The sequence below is a fragment of the Taurulus bubalis genome (assembly GCF_910589615.1).
Source record: "Taurulus bubalis genome assembly, chromosome: 14".
In the NCBI taxonomy this organism is placed as follows: domain Eukaryota; kingdom Metazoa; phylum Chordata; class Actinopteri; order Perciformes; family Cottidae; genus Taurulus; species Taurulus bubalis.
Window position 1 is genome coordinate 21,611,765 of NC_136602.1, and position 11,073 is coordinate 21,622,837.

General features: G+C 41.5%; 1 protein-coding gene across 1 annotated transcript in view; it reads left to right on the top strand.

The window, feature by feature from the left end:
- Window positions 1–10,173, top strand: part of stk32c (serine/threonine kinase 32C) — a gene marked incomplete at both ends in the record, with an annotated part of 147,585 nt that extends 137,412 nt beyond the window's left edge. The window contains 4 exons of the mRNA XM_079229600.1: window positions 1,093–1,218; window positions 5,812–5,940; window positions 8,469–8,536; window positions 9,972–10,173. Of these exons, the coding sequence (XP_079085726.1) occupies window positions 1,093–1,218; window positions 5,812–5,940; window positions 8,469–8,536; window positions 9,972–10,173 (525 nt within the window). The remainder of the gene's footprint in view (window positions 1–1,092; window positions 1,219–5,811; window positions 5,941–8,468; window positions 8,537–9,971) is intronic.
- Between the last annotated feature and the right edge of the window lie 900 nt (window positions 10,174–11,073).

Consider the following 11,073-nt stretch of genomic DNA (forward strand, 5'->3'; position numbering starts at 1 on the left):
CACTGGATAGTGGAAGCCATTGCATGTGCATACCGGGCGAACGGCCGGGCGCTGCCACCCGGAGTAAGGGGCCATTCTACCAGGAGTGTCTCCACATCATGGGCAACCCTGAGAGGTGTGTCCATGGAGGATATATGTGCGGCGGCCTCATGGGCATCACCGAGCACATTTACCAGATACTACAGAGTTAACGTTGCCACCCCTCACTCATTGGGTGCGGTTCTTCGTCCACATTCCTCTGCCTGAGTCAGACGAGGTAGGTTCCTGTACATTCCTCGTGACTTTGTTGGTATAAGTCATCCAGTGTGAAAACACTGCCTCTGGCGGTCAGTAAGGATGAAATAGAATGAAAGTTTCGAAGGTAACTACGGTTCTATGAATCCTGGATGACCGCCAGAGTTCTTGGTCACTCGGAATCTCTTGGTTTCGCGACAAGATTCCGCAGGACATGATCTCAGGATGAGGCCGGAAGTTATACCCGGCTGGGGACTCATCCGAGGTCACACGTGACATTTTTGGTATACGTACTCGAACTGCGCAAGCACAAGACGGAAGATATCCAGTGTGAAAACACTGTCTCTGGCGGTCATCCAGGATTCATAGAACCGTAGTTACCTTCGTAACTTTCGTTACTCAAGGTGTGCACTGTGATGAATTACAAAAGCATCCAGAATGTCTTTTTTATTTAGTTAATATTGAACACTTTGTGCTTCATATTCTTGTGTGTGCTTATAAACAGGGAATTGAATTTTTTATAAAAAAATATCTCCAGTCTGAGTTTATACAGTGTGTATAGTTGAAAATCTAAATCTAATATATCAAATGTGGAATGTTCAATGGCAGTCTCAGAAAAACCAGGAAGGATTAGAAATTTAAAGGAATATTTTTGGCTCCTCGTTATGTTCACTTCACCTAGCCCAGACACGCACTGTGGCACATTTTTTGTGAAAGCACACTAAGAACACTTTTCTTCTTTTTATCGACTACAAGTTGTGAAGGTGCGCCTCGGAAGGTGACGTGTGTGTGTGTGTGTGTGTGTGTGTGTGTGTGTGTGTGTGTGTGTGTGTGTGTGTGTGTGTGACTTCCTTCCAGCTACTGACAGTGAACCCAGAACATCGTTTCTCCAGCCTGTCTGACATGCAGACATCTCCCTACCTCGCTGACATCAACTGGGACACCGTGTGGGAGAAGAAGATGGAGGCCGGATTTGTTCCTAATGTTAGTGTGAGGCGATCAGATATCAGCACATACATACATACATACATACATACATACATACATACATACATACAACGGGTAAAATAAGTATTGAACACGTCACCATTTTTCTCAGTAAATATATTTCTAAAGGTGCAAATTTAAATTTTCAAACCCAAGTAATCCATACATACAAAGAAAACCAAACAAATACATTCAGAAATTAAGTTACGTGTAGTAAAATGAAATGACACAGGGAAAAAGTATTGAACACGCTTACTAAAATGTATTTAATACTTCTCTCAAAAGTCTTTGTTGCTTCAAGACGCCTACTGTATGGAGAAACTAGTCTCATGCATTGCATTGCTGTGATTTTGGCCCATTCTTTCACACAGTCTTCAAATTTTGAAGCTTCCGTGGGCCTCTTGTAAGGCAAGGCAAGGCAAGTTTATTTATATAGCACATTTCAACAACAAGGCGATTCAAAGTGCTTCACATAAAACCATTAAAAGCATCAAAACATAATGCAGATTTAAAAACAGTTAAGAAAACATTAAAACAGTCAAAAAGCAAATTAAAAGTAGAAAAAGCAACATAATAAAAGTTGAATAAAAGTTGCAGTGCAGTTTAAGAAATAAAATGCAGTAGTGAGATACAGTAATTGAATCTAGTTCAATTAAAGGCAGCAGCAAACAGAAAAGTCTTCAATGTGGACTTAAAGGAGTTGAGGGTCTCAGCAGACCTGCAGCTTTCAGGGACCTTGTTCCAGATATGTGGTGCAGAAAAGCTGAACGCTGCTTCTCCATGTTTAGTTCTGACTCTTGGAACAGGAAGTAGACCCGTCCCAGACGACCTGAGTGGCCGGGATGGGTCATAAGGTAGCAGTAGATCGCAAACATACTTAGGCCCTAAACCATTCAGTGCTTTATAATCCAGCAGCAGGATTTTAAAGTCAATTCTTTGTTTGACAGGGAGCCAGTGCAAAGACCTCAGAACTGGATTGATGTGATCCACTTTCCTGGTCTTAGTGAGGACTCGAGCTGCAGCGTTCTGAATCAGCTGCAGCTTTCTGATTGACTTTTTACAGAGGCCTGTGAACACACCGTTACAGTAGTCAAGTCTACTGAAGATAAATGCATGGACAAGTTTCTCCAAATCCTGTTGAGACATAAGTCCTCTAACCCTTGATATATTCTTCAGGTGGTAGTAGGCTGATTTTGTAATTGTCTTGATTTGGCTGTTCAGTTTGAGGTCTGAATCCATAAATACACCTAGATTTCTAGCTTGGTTTGAGGTTTTTAACATTAGTGATTGAAGCTGAGCGCTGACTTTCAATCGTTCGTCCTTGGGACCAAAAACAGTGCTGCGCCAGAGAGTCCTACCCAGACTTTCAGTCTGTCTAGTAGTATGTCATGATCAACCGTGTCGAATGCAGCACTGAGATCCAATAATACTAAGACTGAGATTCTGCCACTGTCTGTGTTTAAGTGGATGTTGTTGAAAACCTTAACAAGAGCAGTTTCAGTACTGTGGTGCTGACGAAAGCCGGACTGGAAGACATCGAAACAGTTATTTTCGGCCAAGAAGTTGTTCAGCTGTTGAAAAAACGCTTTTTCCATTATTTTACTTAAGAATGGGAGGTTTGATATTGGTCTATAGTTTTTCAATATTTCGGGGTCTAAACTAGCCTTCTTTAGAAGTGGTTTAATAACTGCAGTTTTTAGGGCTTGTGGGAAGACACCTGAGAGAAGGGATGTGTTTACAATTTGTAAAAGATCAGCGGTCATGCAGTGTGAAATATTTTTGAAAAAGTGTGTTGGTAGAATATCCAAGCAGCAGGAGGATGTGTTCAGATGTTGTATAATGTCTTCTTAGGCTTCTTTGGTTAATTGAGTGAAATTGTGTCATGATATTTGAATGGATGCTATTTAAAGATGGGGACAACACATATCCTGTGGTTGGTGTGGAGCCACCGACTGCTTGTCTAATTTTCTGAATTTTATCAGCAAAATAGGAGGCAAATTGATTGCATGCCCAGGTGGATTGGAGCGTAGCCGTTACCGACACCGGAGGGTTTGTTAGCCTGTCCACGGTAGCAAATAATGCGCGTGTATTGTTTTTGTTTTTGGTTATGATATCAGAGAAGAAGGCCTGTCTTGCATTTCTAAGTTCCAAATTATAATTGTGAAGTCTCTCTTTATAGATACCACAGTGAACCTGGAGATTAGTTTTTCGCCACCTGCGTTCAGCTTTCCGACACTCTCTTTTCTCTATTCTGACCAGTGTGGCATTTCTCCAAGGGGATCTTTTCTTACCCGAGACAACCTTCACGTTAGTGGGTGCAATGGCATCAATAACATTTTTAACTTTAGAATTGAAGCCATCCACAAGCTCATTGACTGAGATGCAAGAGAGGCCTGGTGTGGAGCAGAACTTCTGAATAAATAGTTCACTGGTTTTTTCAGTGATGTAACGCTTTGTCACAACCTTGGTTTGGACATTTGTGTGCAGGGAGATTGCACTCTAGAAGAAAACACAGAAATGATCAGAGAGTGCAACATCCGTCACAGCAACCTTGGAAATGTCCAGACCTTTGGTGATGATTAGGTCTAGAGTGTGCCCCTTATTGTGGGTGGGACCTGTTACATGCTGAGTCAGATCATAGTTATCAAGGACACCACATAGCTCTATAGACCCTCTGTCCTGGGGATTATCAACATGGATATTAAAATCACCAACAATGACAACACAATCAAAATCAATACAGATTATAGTCAGCAGTTCAGTAAACTCATCAAAGAAGGTTGCACAGTATTTAGGTGGTCTGTAAATGTTGAGGAATAAAACTTGCGTGGAATTGAGAGCCACATATTCAAAGGAAGTAAAATGACCAAAAGACATCTTCTTGCATTGAAGAGACTCATTATATAAAATAGCAACTCCACCTCCTTTCTTCTGCACTCATGTTTCACTCATGAAACTGAAGTTGGGAGGTGTTGCTTCAATAAGAACAGCTGCACTGTTATCTTGGTCTAACCAAGTTTCGGTTAAAAACAAAAAATCAAGTTTGTGCCTAATTATGAAATCATTGATTAAAAATGTTTTTCCTGACAGAGACCTGACATTTAATAAAGCTAAGTTTAATGTGTTTAAAACTATATTTGCCCTATTTCTCTGGACAGGCTGATGTGGAAGGAATGTTAAATTGTATGAACTCTTTAGCTCTTTCCATCAATTTTCTATTCGATTCAATCTTATTGTTGCAAACATACTGATGCATTTCTGAATGTTCCAGTGAGCATTATTGGGACCATAATCCGGAAGTGGCAAGAACATAATTTCACCATAAACCGGCCACGACCAGGTGCTCCTCACAAGATTTCTGACAGAAGAGTGAAAATAATTATCAGAAGAGTTGTCCAAGTGCCAAGGACCACTTGTGGAGAGCTTCAGAAAGACCTTGAATTAGCAGGTCCAATTGTTTCAAAGAAAACACAAAGTGATTAATCAACCGCCATGGCCTGTATGCATGGTCACCACCAAGACTCCATTGCTGAAGAAAAAACATGTTGAAGCTTGTTTAAAGTTTGCTGCATAACATTTAGACAAGCCTGTGGAATACAGGAATATAATCTGGTCAGAAGAGACCACAACGGAACTCTTTGGATGCCATAATACACCATGTTAGGAGGTCAAAGGGCATTGCACATCATCCCAGCAGTAAAGCTGGTCTGGTGGGAGCATCATGGTGTGGGGCCGTTTTTCAGCTTACGGCTCTGGCAAACTTCATATAACTGAAGGAAGGATGAAGGGAAAAAAGTACCGAGACATTCTTAATAAAAATCTGCTGCCATTTGCCAGGATGATGAAGATGAAACGAGCAAGACAATGATCCAAAACACACGGCCAAGGAAACTCTCACCTGGTTTCAGAGAAAGAAAATAAAGCTGCTAGAATGGCCCAGCCAATCAGCTGACTGGAATCCAATAGAAAATATATGGAAAGTTTGTGTGGAAGAATGGGCCAAAATCTCACGCATGAGACTGGTTCCTCCATACGGGAGGCGTCTTGAACCAACAAAGTATTAAATAAATTTCAGTCAGCGCATTCAATAGTTTTTCCCTGTGTCATTTCACAGTATTACACATAACTTAATTTCTGATTTAAAAAAATAAAAAGTATATATGGATTACTTGGGTTGTTACTGACATCTGGTGAAAATGAAATGTCAATAGCACCTTTAGAAATATATTTACTGAGAGAAATGGTGACGTGTTCAATACTTATTTTACCCGCTGTAGATGTATGCAACAATTGGAAGCACACACCGGCACTCCTCCATGTCTGCTGATCGTAATGAGCATGTGTTGCAACTAAATATTACAAAGGAAACTGACGCATCTGCTTCATTGTATTCCACTATGATGTGCGAACACACAGGCTTAAAGTACATTTTCACCTGCATGGGAGTGTGTTCACGGGCGCTATTCAGCGAAGTGTGCACATATGCATTTGTGCACTCAGTGCCTCCCTGTACACCGCAGCTGATTTATGACCCTGTATGTGAGTGTTTGCGTTCGTAATTATCTCCTGTGCCCACCTCCCTCCCAACAGAAAGGCCGCCTCCACTGCGACCCCACCTTTGAGCTGGAGGAGATGATCCTGGAGTCGCGCCCCCTGCACAAGAAGAAGAAGAGGCTGGCCAAGAACCGGTCTCGTGACAACAGCAAGGATTCTCAGTCTGTGAGTGACGGCGTCCTCTGCACAGAGATTTATGAGTCCAAAATACATCAAATCGGACAATGATTTGGAATGAACAGACCCAATTGGAATGTCGATCCATCATTGGTCCGGGACTCTGGAGTCCCGGACCAATGATCACTCAGTGTGTGGACTCTAAAATTAATATTTAAAGTCACATTTGTCCGATTAGTTAATAATCTGCACCATCTTTTATATTCTGGCTTTAGATACGACAGATGAAAGGGTGAAATGCTGCAACATTAAAAGCATTATGGTCTGATGAAGGGGAGGATTTCGGAGCTGTGAAGATGAAGGTGGAATGCAAGATGTCACTGCATCTGTTAAAATTCCTTTATTCCCTCTGATGATAGAACGTGCTATTTTTATCTTTGGTCACATTTTAAAATGGTTATTTCCCATTCTACAATGCTATGATCAGCTGTTTCCAAGTTAATTTGATCTTTTTAGGCTTGTGCACATCAGGTTAGTGTGATTTTCAGTACACAAATGCTAAAAGCAAATGATTATATGAAGAGGACACCAGCACAGGCGCAGTGTCTGAGTCAATTATAACCTGCCGCATAGGAGGGATACTCATAGATACAGTAGAGGCAGAGCCAGTCTTACAGATAACAATGCAGCTCAGGTTTACCTTGGTCTCCGGTCTGTCAGTTCCCGTCAAAGCTGTATATTTTTAGATTGGAGGCAAGCCAATGCCCAGCATCTTTTCTTTCCTCGGCTGTTGTGAATTCCCTCAGCTCAGCTAATTGTGCCACTGAATATACAGAGAGACTTAATGTACGTGCATGCTAGCTGCGGGCATCCCGTAAGTACGGTGATTAGTTGGATCTTTTAAGATCATGGGTATCCCCAAACAGGCAAGTAAGTAGTATTTCTTCACTGTAATACTGTATATTTTGCTTAGGGGGCAAATAAGATTATTACAGTAGATCATTATACAAGTCAAAATTATTAAACCAAAACAAAAGGACTTTGAAATTTAAGCTGCTAAATTTAAACAAATTCAAAGCACATCTATGATTGAGGGATTGTCTCTGCGTAGCTCTCAACATGGCGACAGCTGAGTAAGCAGCACGAAGAGTGCAATTTAACGGCAGCAGCATTGCTGACTGAGCCGTCACAGAGTTTACTTGAGGGGGAACCAGAGGGCGACGCCACGCTCTGCTCAGAGCGATATAGTGGCGTTACACCGCCACTATATCGTTACATAGCTAATAGTTGTTTACTGTGATATTTAGGTGCTCATTTTCAATGTAGCACCTTGAAAGGCTGCAGTTAAGAGGAGAGTAAAAAAACAGTTCTGACTGTTTTTCTTTCTCTGATTCTCACCTGTTTTGGGTATCATATTTGCATTATTCATGTTTATATTAATGCTCTGAATTTTGAATGGAAGCCCCTTTAAGAAATAATTGCAGACATTTCGAGAGATGGGCTTTATCAGCAAGAATTGGATGAGAAGTTCAACACCACTCTCATTGTCTGTCTTTTTGGGACTTTTTTTTCCAAGTCATTGAGAAAACGACAATCACTCTTTTACACAGGGTTATGTGCTAGTCTATTTCTCGACTGGGAGCATTAAGTTCCTGGAGTCAGGCTGGTTGCTTGGCAACAGCTCAGTGAACTGAATAAATGGTACATTGTCATTTTTACACTTCGGGTGAAGAGATGGCAAGATATCCTGTAGGAATTGGTGAGCTTCAGAGGTGTTTGGTGGAGTATTGTTACCTTTAGATGGAGCCAGGCTAGCTGATTCCCAAAGTGTTCAGTCTTCATGCCAAGCTAAGCTAGTAGCCAGCTGGCCACTGGTTCCAACTAAATATTTACCGTAAAGACGTGAGAGTTGCGTCTCTCGTCTCATCTGACTCTCAACGAGGATGTGACGTTTCCAAAAATGTTGACATAATACTTGAGGTGCAACTATTTGCTGCTTTTAGCTTTGGACATTTTATAGCCAAAAGGATTAGTCGCTGATGAAAATAACTGTTGGCTCCGGGCCTAACAGGGATTACAGTATGGTGCGCCAGTGTAAATGTTCTGTAAACACATAATTAATACATTGTGTGTGTGTGTGTGTGTGTGTGTGTGTGTGTGTGTGTGTGTGTGTGTGTGTGTGTGTGTGTGTGTGTGTGGTGTCACACGTTATCAGCGTCTGGAGTGTGTACCTCTAACAATAGCAGGGTTATGAGACTTGCTGTCTGTTTGTGTGTGTACTCCGTTATGACCAAGATTATTAAATTATGAAACCTTCACTGCTGTTGTCATGGCCTCAAGTGCTTTCGGAAATATGAGCTTCTATTTCTGTCTCAGGCCAAAAATCCAATTTAGGGGGAGCCCGCAAAAAATTCATGACTTATTTAAAAGAAAAACTGAAAAAAAGGACCAACGAAGGATAGAAAAAGGAAATAATAACCTCAGAGGTGACGTGAAGTTTCATCCGCTGTTCTTAATGATAACAAGGTTAATGTTTATTTTGATGATGATGATGATGTTTTTTTGACTGCCTGCAGGAGAATGACTACCTACAGGAGTGCCTTGAAGTGGTGCAGCAAGAGTTCATGATCTTCAACCGGGAGAAGTAAGAGCAGCAGATCATCTAGGACTCGTTTTCTGTTTGGTTCATCCATAGTGATGAACCAAACACAGAGGGAAACTTATTCACCTCCTTGACACAATGCAAAATAGTACGAGCATCACACCAACAAATCCAGAGTATCTTTATGGGTGCATGGAAACAAACATAAAACAAAGTGGGGTTTATTGGCAGAAATGGATCATCCATAACTATGCTTTAATGTATAGTCATAAGAATGGTTATGTTTTTCGATAGCTTTGAAGGAGCCATTTATATCACATAGCACATGTAGCTACAGTACGTAGCCCAGAACGGACAAACCAAACACTGGCTCTAAATCAGGTCATTCATGTTTTTACATTGAAGTAGCAGCTTGGATTTGGTAGCGCAAACTTATTTGCGTTATATTGTTAGTTTTACACAGAATACTGTACAAACTCAAAACTTGGCTCGGATTAAAGATGGAAAGAAAGTGGATGTTGACATCGAGCAGGTAATACTATTTCCCATTCGCATTGTTTTCTCTTCCAAATAAATTTATCAAACCTGGGAGTTTGCTTCTTGTCTAATCAAACTGTGTTGACTTTGTTCCTGTGTTCCCAAACATCAGCAATTACTTTTGAAAGTACTACATGTTATCCTGATAAATAATGGTCAGATCTATGAAAAGAAAACTTTCTTTCAGCATGTTGACAAATTATATTTTTATTGTTGGAGAGTTTGAAGCAAGCGTTTACCTCACTGCCCTCATTTAAACCGCAGCTGGCAACTAAAGCTGAGCAATGTGCGAACGCTGAGCTAACGCTGTATGTGAAGAGGCACAGCAAATTATAAATTATGTCTAATATTAAAACAATATCATAGAGCATGCAGTGTGTCGAGATAAAGTTACTGCTATATTCTTACAGGAGAGGATTGCATATTATTCCCAACCTGTATGACAGTCTGAACTTACTTTGATATGTAAATAAAAGACAGTAGAAGGTTTTTAAAAGCCGATCCTGCTGTGAGTCAATGCAGGATGGGCATCTAATCTTTTATAGTAAAATATACACAGTACGTCAGGAATACAGCCTATCATCTTTTATATCATTGAATATGTGTCCTCTCTGCAATGTAAAGGGAGGAATATTGCTCTAAATGATTGCCTCATTTATTATTGACCGGGTCCTGCCACTGCAGTTACTGAAATCCTTCAATTTGGCAAAAGTCTTATTATATCATTATGCTCTAATTAATGGCAATCTACTTATATTTATAATGGAGGGCATAATGTGTAGAATTAGTACTGTGTAACAGAATCAAGGCTGCTGTTTCTTTCTACCCTTCCAGATTACATTTTGTTTCAGAGGGGTCCATATGGTGTATGTAAGACATATTCATGCATGTTGTGTGATTTAAATATGTGTTTCTGTGTCTGTTTCTCCATCTGGCTAAGGTTCAAAAGGCGTCGGGAGGAGGGTCAGTCAGAAGCTGGAGGTGATGATGCCAGCGGGGACGGCGACGGGGAGGCCGAGGCCGGGGCCACCGATGAGGACGCACCCGAGCCAGAACCCAATCCTGAACCCGAGCCGGAGCCCGAGTCCTCCTCCAAAATGAGCATGTGCGGCTCGGTCTGCTCCTCCCCCGGCAGCTGCTAGCACCGCGCCTCGAAGCTGACGATGGCAGTGGTGGGTCTCTCTGGCCGGTTTGCAGTGTTTGTGCCACGCCAATAGATACTTTCTCACCTCTCCACTCTGTCTTAGCCTGGAGCCGAGGGAACGCACAGCACGGGCGACTGACACACAGCAGGACCCGAAATGTCTCCCACCACTCCATTCCTTTTTTTTCTGTAGCATCCTTTCGCTAGGGCGTGAATGAAGCAGATTTTCAAATATTTCAGAGTAAGCTCTAACTTCTATGCAATGTCACGATATAGCATATAATAACAAATAAGGTATCACTTGCTAGGAGGTGTCGTTCACGAGCATGATGACATCCCGAGCAACAGGGGTCCACGAGGTTGGCAATTTTGGTGAAGACACTTACCCTCTCGGCCTTCCCCGTTCAAAAACTGACGGTGACGACTGAATTATTCAGCACACGCAGCAGGCACTCAGTTTATGCTCTGCTCAAACCCCCCCTCCCTTTCATATAATGTGTGCCCTAATTCAGAACAATTGTTTCTCCTGGAGCACCTTCCTCCCGTTGCAGACACATTTACAGTAATTGCTCATGTTGTCAATCTGTTCAAAGTGGCGCCTGCTGACGATAATCAGTATTCGTTAATCAAATTGTAACCAAAATGTTTGATTTTCCTCTTTAAGTGTTAGACAGTAACTGTTTTTTCCAATTTTTATGTTTTAGTATGATAAGGTACTGTTTATGGGAAGTCAGTACAGCAATCAGATTGAAAGGTTTTGCATGTCACTTGATTCCCAAGACGTAGTGTTTAAGCCCCTCCCCGTGCTCTGTGTGGACTCATAGAGCATTCAGAAACTCTGGGGAATACTGTAAATGCCAATCACCAACAGTCGCATCTTTTAAGAATCCATTAGAAG